At 37.7% G+C, this 22,683-nt stretch overlaps 1 protein-coding gene across 1 annotated transcript; it reads right to left on the reverse strand.

Moving 5' to 3' along the window:
• Window positions 1–637: 637 nt before the first annotated feature.
• On the reverse strand, window positions 638–21,899 carry LOC139147311 (steroid 17-alpha-hydroxylase/17,20 lyase-like). Its single transcript, XM_070718360.1, has 10 exons — window positions 21,791–21,899; window positions 15,965–16,144; window positions 15,455–15,628; window positions 14,310–14,403; window positions 13,236–13,397; window positions 12,893–13,101; window positions 6,270–6,407; window positions 4,866–5,102; window positions 4,284–4,382; window positions 638–2,162 (listed from the first exon to the last, which is right to left on the reverse strand). The coding sequence occupies exons 2-10, from the start codon at window positions 16,125–16,127 to the stop codon at window positions 1,879–1,881; spliced, it is 1,560 nt and encodes a 519-aa protein (XP_070574461.1). The 5' UTR covers window positions 16,128–16,144; window positions 21,791–21,899; the 3' UTR covers window positions 638–1,878.
• Window positions 21,900–22,683: the final 784 nt, after the last annotated feature.

Genomic DNA, 22,683 nt, shown 5'->3' on the forward strand with positions numbered 1-22,683 from the left:
GTAATTTGTTTCTCTGGTAAAAAAATTTGCATAGTGACCCCCGATTTTTATTGTTGATTTTAAACGAGAATGGTTGAAAGATTCATCGAAGAAAGTTTGAGCAAAAGTATAAGTCTTTCACTTTCGAGGCCCATATTAAACTAAATATGCGTATTTGTGAAAGCATCAACACCAATTGTAGACATTTCATGATACATAAAGTTTAATGACATGATATCTTTATTGGAAGTATGGCATCATAGTGTACAGTTTGCTTCAAGGGTGATTCAAATTATCGTTGACGAGATGTCCAGCAATGAAGACGCAGTGCATATTTGCCCTCGCAGGCTCACATTTGGTATATGTATATATCAAAGACAGCTTACTGTAGGTAGGTGGCGTATGTATGTATGTATGTATGTATGTATGTATGTATGTATGTATCTATGTATGTATCTATGTATGTATCTATGTATCTATGTATCTATGAATGTATATATGTATCTATATATATGTATGTGTGTGTATGTAATACAAAACACGTCTGAGGAATGACTGGTCTTAAAACCAAGTTTATGATCACTAGTATCAAAGTATGTTTGACATCTTTAAAGCAACAAAAAATCATAAAGCTTACAAATTGCAGTTGGGCAATACATCCCAGTAAGTGTTACATCACCTGTTTAATAGTTCACTATAAAATTAAGGTTGTATTCACATGCGAGATGGCAAATAACCATGAATATGAACATTTTTAGATAAAATTGACAACGACAAATGAAGGTAAGTGCCAGCAGACATCACTTCTCAAGAAATTGAACACTGTGATTTGGATTTGAAATATAATTAATTTTGCCGTAACAAAAGCGTTACTACACTTGTTTGGCCATTTCCCTTTTTAAGAAAAACGATGTTTAACATACTTTTAACACAACTGTAGATCCTGACTTTAATTTCCCAACACCCATCTCAGAATAGCATGTGCATTAATTTAGTAGTCCTTACGTCATCACACGAAAGTTCATCAAGTCAATAATCATAGTTGTAATCCTTGTCAATGTCCACAACGCACTAACACGTACAAAAAGATGTAATATAGATAGGTGATGTAATTTACTTGTTTTGCAGATTCGACGACGCTAATTAACGAATTAGCATTAGTAGAACCATTCTACCGTAAACTGAAGAAATAAGAATAAAGACGAAACTATAGACTGCACAGGGCAGTAAATGTAAACTAAAGTGACTATGGTCTAGTCGATTGCTCCAGTTATGGTTTCTCCTCTTAACACAAAAAGGCGAAAATGTCAATTCTACAAATACTAAGTCAGTATTACCCTACTCTTTATTCAATTTAATACTTCTGATCAAGGTAACATTTCTCAGAAATTTAAGTCACATCACACATAGTTCAGATATCCTAAGTCCAAGACAGCACATTTCCTTGTAAACTTTGCCATCTTAAAGTAAAATTGAACCCAGAAGAATTTTATATAATCAAAATTTGCCAAGCTAGGACAGTCACGGAACAGATCTTCTCATCCTATCAGTAAACCCCTTTGGACGCGAAATTATCCTGTAGTTATTAAACCGTACAAATTGCTCATTGTAACCTTTACTATCTTCGAATTCCTACTAGCTATCCAATAGGCAAGTGAAACAAACATTGAAAATAAATAGACTTAATCTCAATTAAGTATTCACTCCCCACAAAGCCCATATCATTGTATGGCCAGGGCAGGAATCATGAGATTAAGATTTAGTTTATTTGAAAGGAGCTTTCAGAACTAAAATGCAAATAATAGTATTACATTATAAAATTAGAAATTTATTTAAAAGTTTGTAAGGCATTGTGTGATGCAAAGGATGGAATAGAACTTATCGTTTCAGCTCTTACTCTCATTGGTTGACCTTTGATTCATCTGTCGGGAGAGGGCGACGTCTCTTGGCTATCATTTCATAGGGTTGGCATCGCGCTATTAGGGCCTGACAAACTTCGTCCATGCTTGGTTTGGCGCCGTCCGAAGGCGCATGGAAAGTGTACCGCTGCATCAAGGAGACGAAGAATAACAACATTTCGTTCATTGCCAGGGTTTCTCCTAAGCACACGCGGCGTCCTATGCCAAAGGGAATGAAGTTATTCGGCTTTGGGATCAACTCTCCGTCTTCATCCAGGAAACGTTCTGAAGCGAGAAAGACTTAAGTGAAAGCACCGACCTTTTTATTTCAGTTCGACTGCTGGAGCGCAGAAGGCTGTGAACTCTGGCTGATCAACAGCATGATTTTATCGAGGAAAAACTCAAATAGTAATTTAAAGGGACAAAGTCGGCCATTTTTCATGAATTTTGTTTGATAGGAGATACTACTTATTTTGTTTGACATGTTGAAAGATACTGAATGAATGCGTGAACATGCATATATTTGACCCCGGTTTTAGACACGATACATGAAACTATCGATTCATTTTCGCGACCATTAATTCATTTTCGCGATGGTTTCATTTAATTTATCTAAAACTGGTATCTTTCAACATGTCAAACAATATAAGAAGTATCTTGCATCAAACAAAACTTATGAAAAATGGCCAACTTTGTCCCTTTAAATGCATAGGACGACTTAAGAATGTTAGACCTATAGTACAATTCAGCTCTACAACGGGGTATTGGTAATTTATTTATCCATGATAATGAAGATGCCCTTAGACAACACTGATTACTACGAGAAGGAGAATAGAGCAAAGTGTTTTCAGGTGTGTCAAAATCTGTTGTTTGTACATCCTTTAGTTCCAGAAACTGGCTGGGAAATCTCTTTCCTGTCTTTGAATATCTTACACTTTGTTTTTGTGTGCAAATGATATCCTGGAAAGTGATTCCTCACACATGGTCACGAAACTGATTGATCAAGTGATTAATAAATTTAAAGTCACCGCTTGAATCGCATGGTGCGTTAAATCGCCTTTGAGTTTGAACGCCGTTCCATACCTTGCAATACATGCCTAGGAGTACAACATTATTATATGAGGATGCACGAGGACATTGGCGCAGCGTTCGCGTCGGGCGATTCGCGGCACCAATGTCTGAGTGCATCCTTCGCGGTATGTCTGCTGATGTGCACCGTGCTAATAAGGTTATCTCTGATTGGTCAATTGTCACTATTCACAGCGACTTAGGGAGTTTATTTGTATTGTTTTAATTATAAAGGTAAGATTCAGCTACCCATTTGGACAACAGCTGCTTAGATGTTGCACATTAGCCCCGGTATTTTCGTGATAACCTTATTATTGAGCATTTTGTATTCGTGACTTTGGCACCAAATTGTCCCAGTATGTCAACAATTTTTCTCCCTATTTATAGCGTTAAGTATGGACGCGCTTCTGGATAGCCTGTGCACTGCACTACACGTACAGAGGGCGTGACATCTTCTAGCACTCGTCTAGTAGGTCCCTTGAAACAGTTCAACAGTGAACGTGCAGATACAGTCGCAGGGGGGCGGGGCGCCTGGAAACGGTACATGTTATGGAACGGGCTTCTGTATTGCTTTTTTCAGCGCACGCAAAATTCCATACTGTTCTCGATGGTAGATGTATAATAATATGAGGTTAATTTGGGATAGAGCTGCGAAAACTTTTCATAAAATATTGTTTTGGTTCGATATGATCTCGAAACACTACCTGGGGGTAACGATAACGGTAATTCAAGACACAAAAGAGAATCATGCCTGTTTCTTGCCATTTACTTTCAACGGGGGACCAAGTTAGGATGAGTCAATGCTACAACTTCAAATGCCGTCACGGTGAAGATGAGAAACACCGTAATGGTACAAAGTTAGATGTTAACAAAGTTCAACTGACTTGAAGCCGCCATGATATACATCATACCAATCCTGGCAGATTCTTCCCTTTCGTGAAATTTCCTTGTCAAGTGTTTTTCGTTCTGAAACAATTCCACAACAATTGTCGCAAATTTTATCATGCTTGATGAGCATACAATTTTTCTTTTGAATTGGCCTGAAAATGGTTTTCATTATCTCCTAAACAAGCCATAGTTCATTATCTCCTAAACAAGCCATAGCTTTGTTCCCATTGCTGACTATTACGCTACTATCAGTTGCTGGCAGAACAAGAAGAAAAATAATATGAAAAATTCGTGGTTGACTTTTCAAGGTTACGGGATTTCACCAGTTTCCCCAAGCTTTTTACTCTCGCTGGGTATGGAAAGCATTATTATAATGACAGTTGATGATAGTTGACTGAATATGATGTGACCTATTTTATTCCGTGTAATTAGCATCACTTTGTAAATTACCTGGACGGAATTGCTCCGGTTCTGACCATGCTGTTGGGTCCATGTGTATATTCCACACGTTTCCCCAAACCCACGTACCTCTTTTGAGTTGATATCCACCTGAAATACAGCATACACTTTTGTCTCAGTTATGGAATCATGAATTTCCCGATGGTTTTAACAGCACCTTTTCGAGTCGTGAAGGGCAATTCGGAAATGAAGTGTACAGTCAGTGTGCACGTACCAGCATAGGCAATCGTCAACATAAAGAATAAATATAATATTGTTGATATCTATATAAATTAGTTTTTTGTGACGCAGGGCCAGTACATAATTGCAACTTCAAAGACTCATCATCACCAGATGTTATTTGTCGGCCATCCAACTATCGTAAACATCTCTTCTGGGTACTCTCATTAGCCTTCATGTCTCCTACACAATGGCCGTGCCCTTCACAGCCACAGTCTTACATTTGTATGAAACTGTCCATCGAAAAAAAAAATTACTCAAACAAAATTAGACGGAAACCATCATTCAGGACATCAGTGAAAGAGACTGGCCATTACCGTAGCCGGTCGATATTAATCTAAAACTACTACCTACCTACTGAGGTGTCACAGGTAGTACTTCTCGGTAATACAGTTACAGTGGGTCTGATCCTCAGGGTTTCATTGATGACAGCAATGCAGTATGGAAGTTTCTTCCTATCTGATAAAGCGGGCAGTCGGTCTTGGCCAATCACACTGAATATTTCCTGCCGCGCTTTCTCTTGTACGTCAGGGTACATAATCATAAATGCAAAACACCAGTCTAAGGTGACAATCGTAGTGTCAAGGCCAGCTGTGGATGACAAACGAAGTTAATGAAAATGTGACATACTCTAATGTTATGAGTAGAAATATCAGTTTACAGCTCTCGAAATCTTAGGACCAGAACTAGGTTCAGACAATGGTCCTAGTGATTTTAAATATTTTTTCGGTTTTGCGATGACCCTCTACTCGTAATACTCAGAATAGTATAAACTGAGTCCGCGTTTATTGTACCCCGGGCAATTCTGATTTTAAACGACTCACTATCTACAATAGTCCATCTCAGATTTCCGCTAAACATATTTATATAGACTGGAGAAATATTCTCAATAGACAATAAGTACCCTAATTCATTCAGGAATCCTCTTTGCTGCCATTGTCAGTGGTAATTCTGTGAAAACAAAGCGGCTAGGATTTTTCCGAACAGTGTCCTTGTATTGAAAGTTTGAATGTCCGTATTCATTGCTTTGTTTTGTACGTTTGTGTGCGACATATGATTGCGAGTGAGCATATGCGAGTGCTTCGGCCTGTGGCGGGCCCGTTGTCGGAACAAAATTGTATCAATTTCCCTTGGTTACAGGCGGGGCATTTAGCCGAGCGTTTTGACTGAGATGTCTTCGCCAGGTAACCATAAAATCTTTTTTGGGTGAAATATTAATGAAATTACATTATTTCGAGTGGAAAGTGACATAGAAAGCAAACATTTCCAACGCAGGTGAAATGTTTGTCATTAGAGTGCTTAGGGTCAACTTTAACTGTGAAAAATATCGTTGGTCGTTACTCGGACATAAGTGATAGAATACATGTAGTTTGTGGCGTTCTTTGCAGACATACCAAGTACAGAGGTATACATCAAACCAGGTTGATCGCAGAACACACGCCATTTAAAATTATCATTCCTAAATCCGTGTATTCGAGTTTTTCTTACTCACTGTTATTAACTTATTATATTTTTTATGAAATCGACAAAACGTTGTAAGTTTCCATCCCCTTGTGAATACACCCTGCATGAGCGTAGCGTGTAATCCTTTGATAAATACAAACGCATTCCAATTAAAATTCTCGCAATGCACTGCCATCTTCTACTACTACTACTACTACTACTACTACTACTACTACTACTACTACTACTACTACTACTACTACTACTACCACCGCTTGGCTCTACATGGATATTGATGACGCACTCTGATTATACCTCCAAAAAGATTCGATGTTATTTGGCGTAACGTGGTGCTATCTAGAGAGTACTTCCTTTCCGATGTGTTTGATTCTCCTTCCATCTCTTCCTTTGCTTTTAAAAGTTCGCCAATGAGATCCCGTGAGTGCACTTTATCTGAAATTCAAGCAAGAATATTAAAATTGGTTCAATAGAAAAATCCTTTTCATGTTACAAATGCTTCGACGGCTCCTTTAAATATTTCAAATCATCTATCCATCCATCCGTCCGTCCATCCATCCATACACATAGATACTTACATCACACACGTACCAATTTTGTTACGTGCAGAGAAAACGAACAAAAGGGTGAACTCAGCAGTTAACGTTTAAACAAAATTTATTACGAAAATAAAACTAATTGCTAAGTCAGGGATAGAGTACAAGCTTTAAAAGTGTACAGACTACTTATCTCAGCTGGGACGGCAAAGCTCCAGTCTCAGAGTTGTAACAGTCAGTTGGATGAATGAACAGTCCTTGCAGGCTTGAAGCTGCACAAAGTCCACAGTACAAATCCAGCGTTGGCAGTGAAGGTCTTGAAAAGTCTTGAGAATGACTACTGCTGGAGTTTAGTAACACACAAGAGACACGATCCCAAAAGTCTGACTGGAAGCTGAGCACGTCCCTTTATAAAGGCATATAAGAACAATCTAGAACTTTTATTGACATGCTAATTACTGTTCTAAAATTATCTCCCTTACACAACTAATCAACTTTCCAGAACATTCCAAACATGACTAATTGAATTCAAGGTTGTTAGGTCATCAAGGGCAGTGACCTTGAGAATGTTCTAGACTAATTGAACTCAGGTCATGATGAGTGTGGGGGAAATGACCTACATAACACACCCCCTCTTCAAAAAAAGAAAATTTTTCAAAGAAAAATCTTTCTTTTACAAATGTAATCTTGAAAAGGATTTAAGTACTCAAATTTTGTTTTACTCTAAAGTAAAATTTCTTGAAAGTGAACAACAATAAACTCTAAATACGAGAGAGACAGTCTGCAATTAAATTGTCTCTGCCTTTGATATGTCTAATGTCAAGATTAAACTCCTGTAACATTAAACTCCATCTAAGCAATCTCTGATTTTTGCCTTTAAATTTCTGTAGAAATACAAGAGGGTTGTGATCAATATAAACCACTATTGGCTGATTTGAAGAAGTAACATAAACTTCAAAATGCTGTAAAGCTAATATCAAAGATAAACACTCTTTTTCAATTGTAGAGTAGTTTCTCTGGGATTTGTTAAATTTGCGTGAAAAATAGCAAACAGGATGATCTATCCCATGACTATCCTCTTGCAATAAAACAGCACCAGAAGCCGTATCACTAGCATCTACAGCTAATTTGAATGGCAAAGTGAAATCTGGTGCAGACAACACTGGAGCACTTTGCAGCATGGCTTTAAGTGTATCAAATGCCTGTTGGCATTGCTCTGACCAAACAAACTTTACTTTCTTTTTAAGTAAGTTAGTCAAAGGCTCAGTAATTGTAGAGAAATTTGGACAGAATTTTCTGTAGTAACCAGCCATACCGAGAAAGCGCATCAGTTGTCGTTGGCAGTTTGGTATGGGAAAACTTGAAATGGCACTGATTTTGGCATCAACAGGTTTTACCTCACCCTGTCCTACAGTATGTCCGAGGTAAGTCACCCTCGCCCAACCAAACTCAGATTTGGCAAGGTTGACAGTCAACATTGCTTTACTCAGTCTCTCAAAGAACTTCCGCATGAGCTTAATGTGTTCCTCCCAGGTGTCACTATACAGTATGACGTCGTCAACGTAAGCTGCACACCCGTCTAGCCCGGATATGACGTCGTTGATCATCCGTTGGAACGTTGCCGGAGAGTTCTTCATTCCGAATGGCATCACCTTGTACTGGAACAATCCGTCTGGTGTAACAAAGGCGGATATTTCACGAGCACGATCCGTCAGAGGGACTTGCCAAAATCCCTTCAGTAGGTCAAATTTTGTCACATACTTGGCTTTTCCCACTCGGTCGATGCAGTCATCAATCCTCGGGATTGGGAAAGTGTCTGTCTTTGTTAAAGCGTTGACCTTCCTAAAGTCCGTGCACATACGATAACTGTGGTCTGATTTGGGAACAAGTATGCACGGCGAACTCCAGTTACTTTTACTGGGTTCAATAAAGTCATTGTCCAGCAGGTATTTGACTTCTTCCTGGAGATATTTCGCTTTTGTTGGATTCAGTCTGTATGGATGTTGTTTTACAGGCTTACTGTCCCCAACATCAACGTCGTGATAGATGACGTTTGTCCTCGTTGGAACATCTTGAAACAGGTGTTTATATTCATGGAGCAGTTCTTTCACCTGTTGTTGTGTTCTGGCTGAAGGTGTGCCAACTTTGTAGACTCCAGCTTCTCCAGGATTTCTGAGTTCTGAAGCTTGACCGAGCCCAGCTTTGAGTTTAGAGTATTTTCACTCAAGTCAGTTTCAGTATCACTATCTTCATAATGGTTTGAACTGACTGCACTGACAGGCTGAGTTATAGTAGGATTATCCCTATCCAAATATGGCTTAAGCATATTTATGTGACATAGCTGTTTTTGTTTTCGCCTGTCAGGTGTTATTATGATGTAATTTAAATCACTCAATTTCTTATCAATTAGGTATGGCCCAAAGTAACGAGCATGGAGTGGTTTGCCAGGAATTGGAAGTAGAACAAGAACTTTTTGACCTGGTTCAAACTTCCGTTTTGAGGTGCTTTTATCATATTTGGTTTTCATTGACTGCTGAGATGACTCAAGATTTTCTCTGGCTAATTCACATGCTTTAGAGAGTTTTGTACGAAAATCTGACACATATTGCAAAATATTCAGACAATCATCATCGTCTGATAGGAATTTCTCTTTAACGAGCTTAAGTGGGCCACGGACTGTATGTCCAAATACAAGCTCAAATGGGCTAAAACCAAGAGACTCTTGAATTGACTCTCTGACAGCGAAGAGCAGAAAATGAATTCCTTCATCCCACTGCTTCTCTGTGTCAAAACAGTAGGTCCTAACCATGTTTTTCAAAGTTTGATGAAATCGCTCAAGAGCACCCTGACTTTCTGGATGATAGGCGGATGACCTGTACTGTTTAATGCCTAGCTGATCCATTACTTGTTGAAAAATACCAGACATAAAGTTGGAGCCTTGATCGGACTGGACACATTTAGGGAGGCCAAATAAAGTGAAAAATTTGACTAAAGCTCTCACTATAGTCTTTGTCTTTATATTTCTCAGTGGTATGGCTTCTGGGAACCGAGTTGATGTACACATAATTGTCAACATGTACTCATTTCCTGATCTTGTTTTGGTAGGGGCCCAACACAGTCTATTAGTATCCTACTAAATGGTTCTTGAAATGCAGGAATTGGCTGTAAAGGGGCCTTTGGAATGGTCTGATTTGGCTTTCCTACCATTTGACATGTGTGACAAGTTTTACAGAAATGTGCTACATCCTGCCTGAGATTAGGCCAATAAAAGTGACTGAGAATTTTATGATAAGTTTTCCTGACTCCTAAGTGACCAGCCCAGGGGGTTTCATGGGCCAGGCGCAATATTTCAGCACGGTAGGGCTTTGGAACCACAATTTGATGTTTTATAGCCCAATCGTCATCAACCAAAACGTCTGGAGGTCTCCATTTACGCATGAGAATACCAGATTTTGTATAATAGGAAACAGAGCTATCTGAAGTCTTACCTTCATCATCTACCCTGTCAAACAAAGACAAAATATCTGGGTCTTTGTGTTGTTCTGCAATGAGATTTGATCTAGAAAATGTGTGACTTTGGTCAGCAGAAGTTTTATTGGAAGTTTCAAATCCACGAGGGATAACGGAATGATCCTTGTCAAACACCTGACTGAGAAAGGTGTCATTTAAGTCAACATCTGTGACATTATATTTGAGAGTATTTTGATTCTCAGAAGTTTTCTTTGACATGGCTCGAGTAATGGCACATGAAGGAAATAATCGGGTATTTCTTGTTCAATTGGCTCTGGATCCTGATCTAAAGTAGGATTATCAGTCACAAGTGGATTAGTAATGACCTTGTCCCCAGCAAGGTCGTTTCCGAGAAGAAGGTGAATCCCTTCAAAAGGCAAAAAAGGCCTAATACCTAAAGCCACAGGTCCAGAAACAAAGTCCGAAGACAAATAGACATTATGGAGAGGAACAGGAATGTAGTCATTACAATCTACCCCCTTAATAAGAACTTTAGAACCTGAAAATGACTTTTCAGAAAACGGCAGGGTATCTGCCAACAAAAGAGACTGGGAACCCCGGTATCTCTTAAAATTTTGACAGGGGTAGCGGAAGAGAAATCACTAGAAAGTGATATAAAACCATTATGAATAAATGGTTCGAAAATACCCATAATGCTATCTTGAGAAGAATTGACCTTGACCTCATTAATTGGGGATAAGAGGGATTTAACCTCATAAAATGTGTTGCACACATTATTAGACTCTAATTGAGTTGATGAAGAAATAAAGCCGGTGGGCTTAGATCCACTTTGACCACTTTGACCTTTACGTTTTCTTTTCAATGTGAAACAATCTGACATTAAATGGCCGTCTTTCTTACAATAATTACAAGAAGTGTACAAACTGTTTGTCAGAAGGAGATTGAGACTTGGGATCTGATGATGTGGGAGTGTTACTTGAACTGTGTGAACTGCTGTCATTTGATTTCCTACTCTCCTTTGAGAAATTCTTGGATGAAAAGGAGGAGTTAAATTTACCTGCATTGTTTCTGTATGAAAAGGACTGGGATGGTTTGCTGAGAAATGAAGATTTGTGGGTCAATGAATAATCATCGGCCAAACGTGCAGCAACCTCCAATTTATCTGCCTTTTGTTCATTGATAAACGTCTTGATGTCACTCCGGATGCACCTTTTAAATTCCTCAATCAAAACAAGTTGTCGTAATTTGTCATAATTCTGACTGACCTTTTCAGAAGAGCACCAACGGTCAAACAGTTGTTCTTTTGTTCGAGCAAATTCACTATCAACATAAGTTTGATCTTTCGCCTTCTCACAATCCCTAAATTTCTGACGGTAAGCTTCAGGCACCAATTCATAGCCCTTGAGAATTAATTCCTTCACAGAATCATAATTTGAAGCCTGCTCTACTGACAACTGAATGTAAATTTCTCTGGCTTTACCCACCAAAGCACTCTGCAAAAGCATAGACCAGGACTCCTTAGGCCAATCCAGACTCTGAGCAATTTTCTCAAAATGAAGGAAATATTTATCAACATCCTTTTCTTGGAAAGGGGGAACTAACCTGAAATGCTTAGTGATGTCAAACTTGTCTGAAGGGAAGAATTTTCCTGACTGTCCAAGCTCTAAACGTTTTATTTCTACCTGTAATCGCTGTTCTTCTAATCGCAATTCTTTTTCTCTCTGTCTTTCTTCCATTTCTAATCTTTCCTGCCTTTCTTTTCTTTCATTTGTAATTTTTCCTTTTCTAATTCCAATTTCTTAAGCTCCAAATCTGCCTGTATTTCTAATTCTAATTTTTTGAGTTCGAAGGAGGACTCAGGCTCATAATCTTTTAAGACAGACTCCTCAAATGGCCAGAATTAACTAAATGTTTTGCAATCTTGAACTGTATTTCCCGCTTGCGCATAGATCTTTTGACATCTACTTTAAGGAAATTTGCCAGTGCTATGAGGTTGTCTTTTCTGAGGGAATTAAATGTGTCCTGATCAAGGTCATCCATAAATTCGTCTGGCTTGAATTCCGCCATGATTGAATTTCGCTGAGTTCACAGTGTAAAGTAGTTTTGAAAAGGTAGGCAAAATGTTGTCAAACGGCTCAAAATATTCGTATCCCGGACAAGCCCCCAATTTGTTACGTGCAGAGAAAACGAACAAAAGGGTGAACTCAGCAGTTAACGTTTAAACAAAATTTATTACGAAAATAAAACTAATTGCTAAGTCAGGGATAGAGTACAAGCTTTAAAAGTGTACAGACTACTTATCTCAGCTGGGACGGCAAAGCTCCAGTCTCAGAGTTGTAACAGTCAGTTGGATGAATGAACAGTCCTTGCAGGCTTGAAGCTGCACAAAGTCCACAGTACAAATCCAGCGTTGGCAGTGAAGGTCTTGAAAAGTCTTGAGAATGACTACTGCTGGAGTTTAGTAACACACAAGAGACACGATCCCAAAAGTCTGACTGGAAGCTGAGCACGTCCCTTTTATAAAGGCATATAAGAACAATCTAGAACTTTTATTGACATGCTAATTACTGTTCTAAAATTATCTCCCTTACACAACTAATCAACTTTCCAGAACATTCCAAACATGACTAATTGAATTCAAGGTTGTGAGGTCATCAAGGGCAGTGACCTTGAGAATGTTCTAGACTAATTGAACTCAGGTCATGATGAGTGTGGGGGAAATGACCTACATAACAATACATACATACATACATACATACATACATACATACATACATACATACATACATACACTTCCACTCATTCACTCACTCACTCACTCACTCACTCATTCACTCGCTCACGCGCATACATTTACACAGAATAGTTAATAATGATGTTACCTTAATGTTTTGCAAATTCCACATTACTTACTGCAGTAAAGTTTGTCTACATGTTCATCGACGTGAGTTTGGACAATATCAAACCATTCAATTAAGTTTTTCCTTGCCCTGAGCAAAGTCGGTGTTGGAAGGGGACGGAAAATAGGGAAAGCGTCTCCTATAAGTCCATTTCCGAACGTCTTTACCATGTTATCGGTAATCCTGACGAGCTCCAGGAATTCTGGGTCATCTAGCTCATACCTGTACAGAGATGATGTGATATCAGTTGATTAAAGCTCTATCAATTATGCGAACTGAATTTCAGCCAGTTAAGTGAAATCTATCTAGGAAGGTGCGAATGCATGTACATTACCATAGTTTGGAACGTTACTTACTGTGTCCCAAAACACATGGAACCTATGATGTTTACGATCATTAGCATAATCAATGGTCTGGTTTGAAATGGATTTTCATTTTTTCCTTCTATTGCCCCAAAAAGTCTTGGAATTGCTTCTTCCTGGAACAGACGCTCTAAGTCAAGCCCACTGGCATATTTCCTGGAAAAACATGAAAAATTTGACCTTTTTAATATTACGATTACAGTTTTCACCATTCGTCTTCTTAAGAATTATGAACGCATCGAAGTATATTTTCCATTTTGGCGATTAACCGTTCCATATTCCGTCGCATGAAATACAGAGATGTTACTTAACGGTTTCATTAATGCCCTGTCTTTGTCAAGTGTAATGTGCTAGAATCGATTAAATTAAACAAGATGAAGTGGTATCGCACCACGTCTTACATTGTACGGGCTCCAACATATTGATATTGACAATGTTATGCAAGATTGGTACCGGTGGATATTTGCTGGCGATTTTTTATTATGTCTGTAGTTATATAAATGACACCAAACTTCCTTCACAGTTAGCGAAACAAAACAGTTGCCATTTGATAAACATGAGCCTGGGTTAATTCGTTTACTATGCGCACTTTGAGCATAAAACAAAATATGCTCACAGTGCACATGGTCGTATATGTCAATGAAAAAAAACTGAAGCGAAAAGCCATCACTTACACAGAGCTGTTTGCTAAAACTTGTTGCGAGACTATCATGGCATTATGTAGATTAAAGTTGCTCGTGATTAATTGCAGTCTGGTCGCCAGATACGTATACTGTTTTTACTTGTTTTGGTCCGAAATAATCACTTAGAAAAGACATGCTACGACTGATGTAACATTATATGAACGAAAACACTGTTTGTTCAATGAAAGAAAAGCAAAAATGTAGACCGAGCCCTACTTTTGTCAAAGACCATCACTACTAGCAAACTTTGATGATGCTCTTATGGTGTGTCCTTTACATTTGAATGACGAGCAGTCGAAGGTACCATACCTGACAATCGATTCAAAATGCTAATTATGCACAGAAAACCTGTCCAATAAATGAACATTCTGATAAAGGTTATTACCTTATCGTGCTGACACCCACTTTTCGACGGAACTGCCAGAGCTTGGTGAAATCACTGAAGAATATGTCCTTCCCGCCTTCGCTTATCAAATCGACTGTCCATTTCGAAGGTTGTGGCGATTTTTTGAGAATTGAATGAAGAGGAAGGGCAGAAAAAATAATAAGGCTCAAAAATGATCTGCAGTCAAACGAATCATATTTACAGAAAACTGTGAACCACAGTAAAGGAACTTTCCATGCTTTCTATAGCGTAAATCATCATGACACTCAAAATGTTTCCTGAAAGTCGTCATGTTTAACCTTTAGGTAGTATGCGCCTCTAAAGTGAAAGACTTTAAACTTTTGCTCAAACTTTCCACCAGGAATCTTTCAACCATTCTTTTTCAAAGTCAAGAATAAAAATTGCGGGTCACAGCGCAAATTTTGGCACTACAGAACAAATAACCCAAGATTTACCGCTATTTAAAATTCAAAATGGCCCCATCCCTGTCTTAACTCTATAGAGAAAAATAAAATTTTCGATTTTCGAAAACTTAAGCCGGTGAACATTTTTCTTACACCAAGACCTTTAAAATGAACTGACACAAGTGGTAGGTCAGAAAAGAATGGTAAAAAGTTTGAGAGTCCGAATATGTGTCCTCGACGCGCATTCTACCTTAAAGATCTTATCAGATAACGTAAATGTCCATGGTAACTGTTGGGGAAAGTCATACGAAATGAAAGAGAGAGTTTCAGGATAATAATGTACGTGTTACTACGTTTTGTTTGCAGTTTTGCACGAATTTATGATCATTGATTTCGACATTAAATGACCAATGGAAAAGTAGCCAAACAAATATGAGCAAACTTTTGAAGGCATGTGAATTGATCATTGAATTAAGCCAGTGAAAAGTTTTCTCATACCAAGAGCTCTAAAATGAACATCCACTAGTGGTAGATCAGAAAAGAATAATTATTGTAAAAGTTTGAGAGTCTGAATATCTAGCCCCGAGGCGCATTCTACTTTAATCAATATATGTTCAATGTCTGTAACATCTCTTTGGTAAAACAGAGCATCGAAGCGTTCTCAAAAGAATAAAAAACCTAAAGCAAAAACAAAAACAATAAAAAATAAATAAAATCGAATACTAATTGAATTCTACTTACAGGATTGTGTCTGCACTCTTCCGGCAAAGTCATTTGCCTTGTCTACGAACGCTTCCTTGGCCATGTCCATAGTATTCAGTACAACTGTTCTCCGAGTTCCAATCTTTAGCGAATATATTGGTCCATATTTCTTTGCATATTTTGTCAGTGTACGGTGCGGAAGGTGGACAAGCTCTGTGTGAGATAAAATTCAAAAATCTGACGTTGAAGAGAACAAAACATTTATGACTTTTATTGACTAATCTTTCCACGTGAGGGAAAAGTCTCCTTTCAAGTCGCAGAGAGATCATAAAATTGATACGGAGTATCTTCTGTCTTTACAATTAATAAATGTTTTTCTTAGTGTAAAGTCAATTAACTTAACAAATAATAATAGGTGTTTCAGTAGAAGTGCACTTTTCTGTTTAAAGTATTGCAGAAATGATTTGTTTTCAAAAAAGATGTCGTCCCGCTGTTCAACGGTCAAAATATTAAATAAATGTACAAGAAGTAAATTTAAAAGCAATTTACCGAACGCACTTCCGATGAACGGAAACCCAACTGGTCCGTCTGGCCAACCACGTGGTATACGGAGTCCCCATATCATGGTAAGTATGACGCAGGCAGCAAATATCATTACAACGCAATGGGGACTACAGAGTGCAGACTCGATCAGGGACACAAGTAAAGACATTTTGTGACTGCCTGTTCCTGAAATAGACGGAAAACACTTCATTTAATATTTGTGGTAGCACACTTTGTACAGCTACCAAACCTAATTTCTTTCTTCATCGTTGTTATCTCATGTTGAAAACGTAAATAGTCAACACGTTGACTGAAAAAATGGATGGATATTTTGCTTTGCATAGCCGTCAAAGTGTTTACAAACTTGTTTGTCAAAAAAGAAAAAAAGGCCTCCTTCAAAGCAATCGCCATCCCTTTTTCCCATATTTCTGCAAAACATCGTATTCATTTACTTTCTGAAGTCAACAATCATAGGTTACTTATTGTGATAATAAAATTTCTTACTGATAACTGACAACTTTTCACACACGCACACAGACACACACACGTGCACGCACGCACACACGTAACATTTTTGGGTGAACTGACCACCGTGAGCTTGAGACAGAGAGCAATGTGCGATGTCAAGTCAAAATGAACATCTTGCGCTTTAGTTCAGAATTACCGTATATGCATCTTGCATTAACGACTGAGTCGTTGCACTGGTTATATAATTGGTATTGCCATTTGTTTCCTTTGTTTCAATTTTAATAAAATGGTCAGCTTTACACATTCGTTCACAGCACACAAAGTTCAAATTCAAAATCGTTATCATCCGTTTCGAAAATAAAGTACTAATGTTTTATGTGTTCATCCTTCATGCAACAATAAATGAAAAAAAATAATCGTTTGCGGAAAAACTAAAAAAAAATGCGTTATCTTTTGCTTCATCACATCGACGCGGTAGTATTTAAAGGTATACTGTCACCTGTTCGAATTTTGTCACAGTTACCATGGAAAGAGAAAATCTAACCAATCTCAGATTTTAAGCGGGTGGCCGCTTTTTAAAAACAGCGCCCTCACATGGGGATTTTGAATACCAAGGAACGCCCCTTTGACCATATATGCATATTTAGATTACAGGTGACTGTATACCTTTAAAGTCAGCGCTTACTGTAATCATTTTGAACCAACATCTTTGAAAAATGAGGAATGGCAAAATATCAAAAACTCTTAACAACAATCAGATGGATGTTTACTTTTTACATGTCTTGGATAATAGCGATGTAGCTTTGTTTGCGTTTTAACGAAGTAGCAGAGAAGTTTGATTATTTTTCACTACCTTTGGTTTCATTGTCAACTAAAGTTTTTTTTGTTCTACTCTCCAAAGCATATGTTATGATACATAGTATTTAGCCTGTCAACTCAGCATGTACATGAGTAGACTGCTTTGGTTTTGCTGATGCAACGGAAGTCATTCTTCCTTCGTATTGATCTTGGATTCCATCCTAACTCCTTTCCTGGGGATTCTGCTTTGTTCCCTCACTTTCTGTATCTCATGATAGATCCACACTCTGGGCCGTTTTCTTACGCTGTTGGTCATCCACTACCCTTCACTTCAAGTTCCCTGCATGACCAAAGGGGCCCTCTCCCATATTTAGTTGAGTTAGTAATGCATTGTTTTATTTTAAATGAAATCTTTATTTTATTGCTTGTAGAATTCTGTTGGTTGGTTGTAATTTTGCAATAAAGCAATCTCAGTTAATGGCACCATTATATACTTTTAATATGTATTTAAACGTATTTGTTTAGAAACTTGCAGTATATATGCTTAAGAATATGAAACACGTTTTAGTGTTTTAAAGTACACCGTATGTCTGCATTTTACGAAGTTCATTTCTCAGATAATTAACACACTTGGAACAAATTTGGGATAATTGGATAGTGTACTGGTTAGTTTCACCTGCAAATGTAAACTCATCTGCTTTTCCCTTTTTGCAATACACTTGTTTTTATGGATAATCTTTATTATTGCAAAATGACGTCAAATCAATTCCAGCAATCGTTATCTTTCAAGGCAAGTAAATCACCAGGTCCAAGAAACAAACAAATAAAACAAAATCAACAACAAGAAACACTGACAAAATCAATAGTCCAATCTCGAACCACTGGTTAAGTTAACTGTGAGCCACAGGACACCTAACACTTTTGATAAATTTGAACAATGAAAAGAGTCAATTCTCCCAAATTAGTTCAAATGTGTTAATTACATTAATCTGAGAACTCCTGTCGAAAAAATCCTCAATAGTTTCTTATAGTTGAAGTAATGCAATGATCGTGAGTTACATATCTAGGGTTTCAATAATTGTGACTAATAGTTGCAGTATGAAGTTATTATCGAAATAATTTGAAGTGTGCACGAAAACGCATATTGCGCGACGCGAAGTGGATGACGATCAGCCGGAGATGGTGTGTCTGGATGCATAGCTTATTGGTGCGGTTTTTATTTTATAATAGCCTAATTGATGTGCATCTAGTCTTCATATGGTTTTATTACAGCCTTTTTCATCAACATTTGCTAAAATTTATTCTTCTGATTCGCACTCTGATGAAGCGCAAATAGAAACGTGAATCTGATTGTCTGTTCAGCCATACACAGAAAGCGAGACATATCCTTGCAATCATTCCAAGGTCACTTGAAATAATCCAAAGAGAACATACGGAGAAGCAAGCATCAGCAAAAAGGATTGTGCGTTTAGAAATCTGTCAACACTATAGAAGGGGCGCCCTTTACCTTGCTGTATTTTCATTGCACGCAAATTCGCAAACCATTCCAAAATATGGTAATAAGCATCTTTTAGACTATTATATTGCTCTACTACATCAGCAAAGTATTTCTTACATGTTTCACAAAATAAGTGCCAAGGTATGTATGTTCTACGTATTATACGTAGTGCAACACAAAATGAACAAAAGATTATAATAATTTGATAAATATATCACTGCTTAATCAGTTGCTTAAAAATACGATGCTTCATCAAATAGGGCAAAATTGAGGGCAAATTGGGCTTTTTTTCAAGGTCGGCCACAACGGCAAATGATCACAAAAAGCTTAACAATACCAATATCCTGTCAGTTTATGCAGTGAGTTTGACCATTTTGAAATCAACGTTCAGCACAAAGATTTTTACTAATCACCCCTTTCCCTCCTCTTTCTCCATTGTTCGTCATTGTTACTTTAATTGTGTGATACATACTTTGCAAACTGACGATCGACATAATGGAAAAAAGTTTGTCGACCTTCCGTGAGAATACGGATAACAAAAGGATTGTATACAGTTGGCAAGGTTAAACCTGTGGTTCAAAACAGTGACCATTCTTTGATAAGTATTAATGGAAGCAAAGCACTTTGGAAGAGTTGTTACACAATGAGGCTCAAGTATATACAGTTAATCGCATATTTTGAAAGATGAATCTCAAGACCCATTTATTTGGATGACAAGTCGTACCGGTGTCAACGACAAAATTAAGTTCGACCTCGATCAAAAGTTTAACCTATTACATAACGCTCTACAGAACACTAAATTCAAATACCGAATGGATTACAACGAGTGATGATGTTAAAGGACGTGATTCTGATCTCTACTAGCTGTAAGATAGACTGGAAGAAAACGCGCCTTTACCAACTGTCTGACATTGATTCCACTGGAGATTACACTCGCTTTTATTCAAGTTGGCTGAAATCCACAACTGCTGACAAAAGGTGACATTGAAAAGGTGCCCTTGTGTACATTTTACTTTCTTAACAAAAACAAACTTTTGTCTTTTTAGTCAGTACGTATGATCTACTGCGCACATTAACTTGCTTATTGGCATTATAATGATCGTTTTTTTGCAAACTAAAGGTCGCCATCTTATTTTAGCACCCGAGACACGGGACTTGTAACGTATGTTCGTCTTGTTTACTCGTCTGTGCGGATGTATGTTCGTTTCGCCAACATTGCAAAAACTGCTGATGGTATGGCAATGAAATTTAATGAATCGAAGGGAATATGGAATTTCTCGTTTAAGGATCTACAGTTTTGAAAAACTCCCTAAAACAACAGCCCTACTCTCCTGCTGCCCCCCCCTGGGCTCTTTCTCGAGTTTCCAATTGAGGATAAGAATAAATTTAACCCTCAAGCTGAACACATAAAATTTCACCTGACAGCTCATTCTTGCAGGCCGAAATTAGAGGAATGAAAAACTGCCCACGGATAAGCGTCTGCGAAAACATTTTAGAAAACTGCATTGATAAGCCTAAGCCATATCCTTCAAATGCGTTTATGCGATTTTTTCTCCGAGTCTCCATTCAACTTATTACAATTCCTTGAAAAACACCTTTGTCTAACAACTTCAGTAGTGCATAACAAAAAAAGAAAGGCATATAAAGGAAATCCCAGACAAAGATTTTAAGGATATTACCAAGGCTTGTCAATGCACAAATTTCAAACGGAAATCTTGCAGAGTGTTTGCTAAAGGGAGGGAAACCCGATTTTTGGAAGGTTCAGCAAAACGCTTGTCACGTGATTATTATGCAAATAATTGACGTGTACTGTACACGGTCGGATTTCCCTATATAAGGGCTTTCAGGAAATATATACTTTATAGGGGTTTAGGAGTTCTTCAAGCGAGAAAAATTAAAAAAAATGTGAGAGAGTCTATTTTGTATGTAGCTGCCTTAAACAATTTAAGACTTCAATAATTGGGGCACAGGTGAATCGTCTTTTATAATCAGTGACACTGCATCAACAGGCAATGATAAATTCACACCGACTGTGTTACCTTCATTATGGAATAATGTATGTCATTGTACACGTGGATTGACATGTGTCCGCATGAATACAGGACAGCTGAAAACAAGCAATGAATTCATTACTTTTTTCATTATATGCACTGAATAGCTAAAATACAGGCAAAAATCTACATCCACGCCTAGTACTGCAAGTATTATAGGGTTTTATGCGTTGGACACGTCCTTGGGCCTTGATAGGTCAAGGACAATCAAAATGCCAACGATCACAAACATCTCAGTAGTAGTAATACACTGTGAGCCATTGCTATGACATTGACCATAAATAAGTCTCCTATTGATTTTGAAATAAACGTTCACTGCAAATATTTTGTCCAATCACTCTCGTTCTCTGTCTCTGTCTTACTGTCTCTGTCTGTCTGTCTGTCTGTATGTCTGTCTCTGTCTCTCTCTCTCCGTTTCCCATTGTTGTAATTTTAATTGTGTGATACGTATAAGACTGACAGGCAGTTTATAAAATTGAAAACTATTGATAGGAAGGTCAAAATAGTCCGTGGAGTTGACATGGAAAAATGCGTTTGAAAAGGGATCATTATTTTTAATGGTGCAAACGAGTAATTAAAGTTTCGTCAGTGAAAATCTTAACATTCCGTATAATTGTCTACGGTACCCGAGTTTTGATATAGTTTGAAATGAGTAAGAATTAGAATGCGTCTCGGGGACCGATGCTGCTGTTTCCATACGGGTTGAGTGACGCATTGTTAAAGCTATGGGTTGCTAGTGTTGTTTTATCAAGTTGTTAAAAGAGAGGTGTAATGAAGTCAATAATCAAAACTTGAATTCTAATCAATGTTTGTTTCCTAAATAACACTGTTGTACACATTTCAAATTAACGTTTGAACAAAAACTGTCTACGTTGTCTTGAAAGAGATCAATAGAGTAAAGCCTGATGTACATTTAGAATATTAACGCATGCGCATTGCATTGCACGGAATCAGATACATGATCACGGTACGAACGGGCTGAAATTGTAGTAAGAATAATATTGAAACATAACTTACCTTATTTGCTTATGGGCGTGGTAGTTATCTGCAATTGTACACCAGAGAAAAACGTATCCTAATCAATCGTTTTGAGGTTGCTTTCACTCTGAAAGTTTCACTAGCATATGACGTGTGAAGTCCATAACAACTAACAGACTTAACGTTTCAAGGTGACCGTTATTAATTTGCATACTGACAAAAGATGACATTGGGAATGACCTCGGTTACTGGGCTAATTTTCAAGCATTTGCATAGTGTTTAACATTTCAGTCGATATTCTGTGATCTATGGGGTATTAACCGACGCAAGGCCATTGGGGTAATCTGATAACAGACATTTTTAGCTAACGTGTTCATGAGCTAATGTCGCATCGATGTCTGTCTGCTTGCCTATGTGTCTGTCTGTCTGCTTGCGCGATATCTCAAGAACGACTCATCAGATCAGAATCAAATTTGGTACAAAGCTATCTCAGTTTGCTAATGGCAAGAAGTAATTAGTTTGGAGGGTCGACTTGCATATCTTATGCTTAATTGCATATCAATAATTGTAGAAAAAAGGAATAGAAATAGACGACGACTGCCAAAATTTGATGAGATATTTGCTACAAATATTGATCATACAAGAATATCTCAGCGGTAAAACTTGCTAAGGAATGGCATCTAAGTTAATTGCTTATTTGCATATGTAATGAACTATCCTTATTAGGGATGCATCTCGAAGGACTCCTGCAAAGTTCTAAAAATTATTTTGTATATTTTATAAGACGATCATATTGTATTAGTGAAAGACATTTGCATTTTTATATCAACAAATTTATAATTTGGACGTCTAATAAGCTTTCGCAGTTTGGCATATGAAGCTTGAAAGACTTGACCAACTTACACTTGCTATATAAAGTTGTGATGCAATGA

Source organism: Ptychodera flava, chromosome 13 (assembly GCF_041260155.1).
Source record: "Ptychodera flava strain L36383 chromosome 13, AS_Pfla_20210202, whole genome shotgun sequence".
NCBI lineage: Eukaryota > Metazoa > Hemichordata > Enteropneusta > Ptychoderidae > Ptychodera > Ptychodera flava.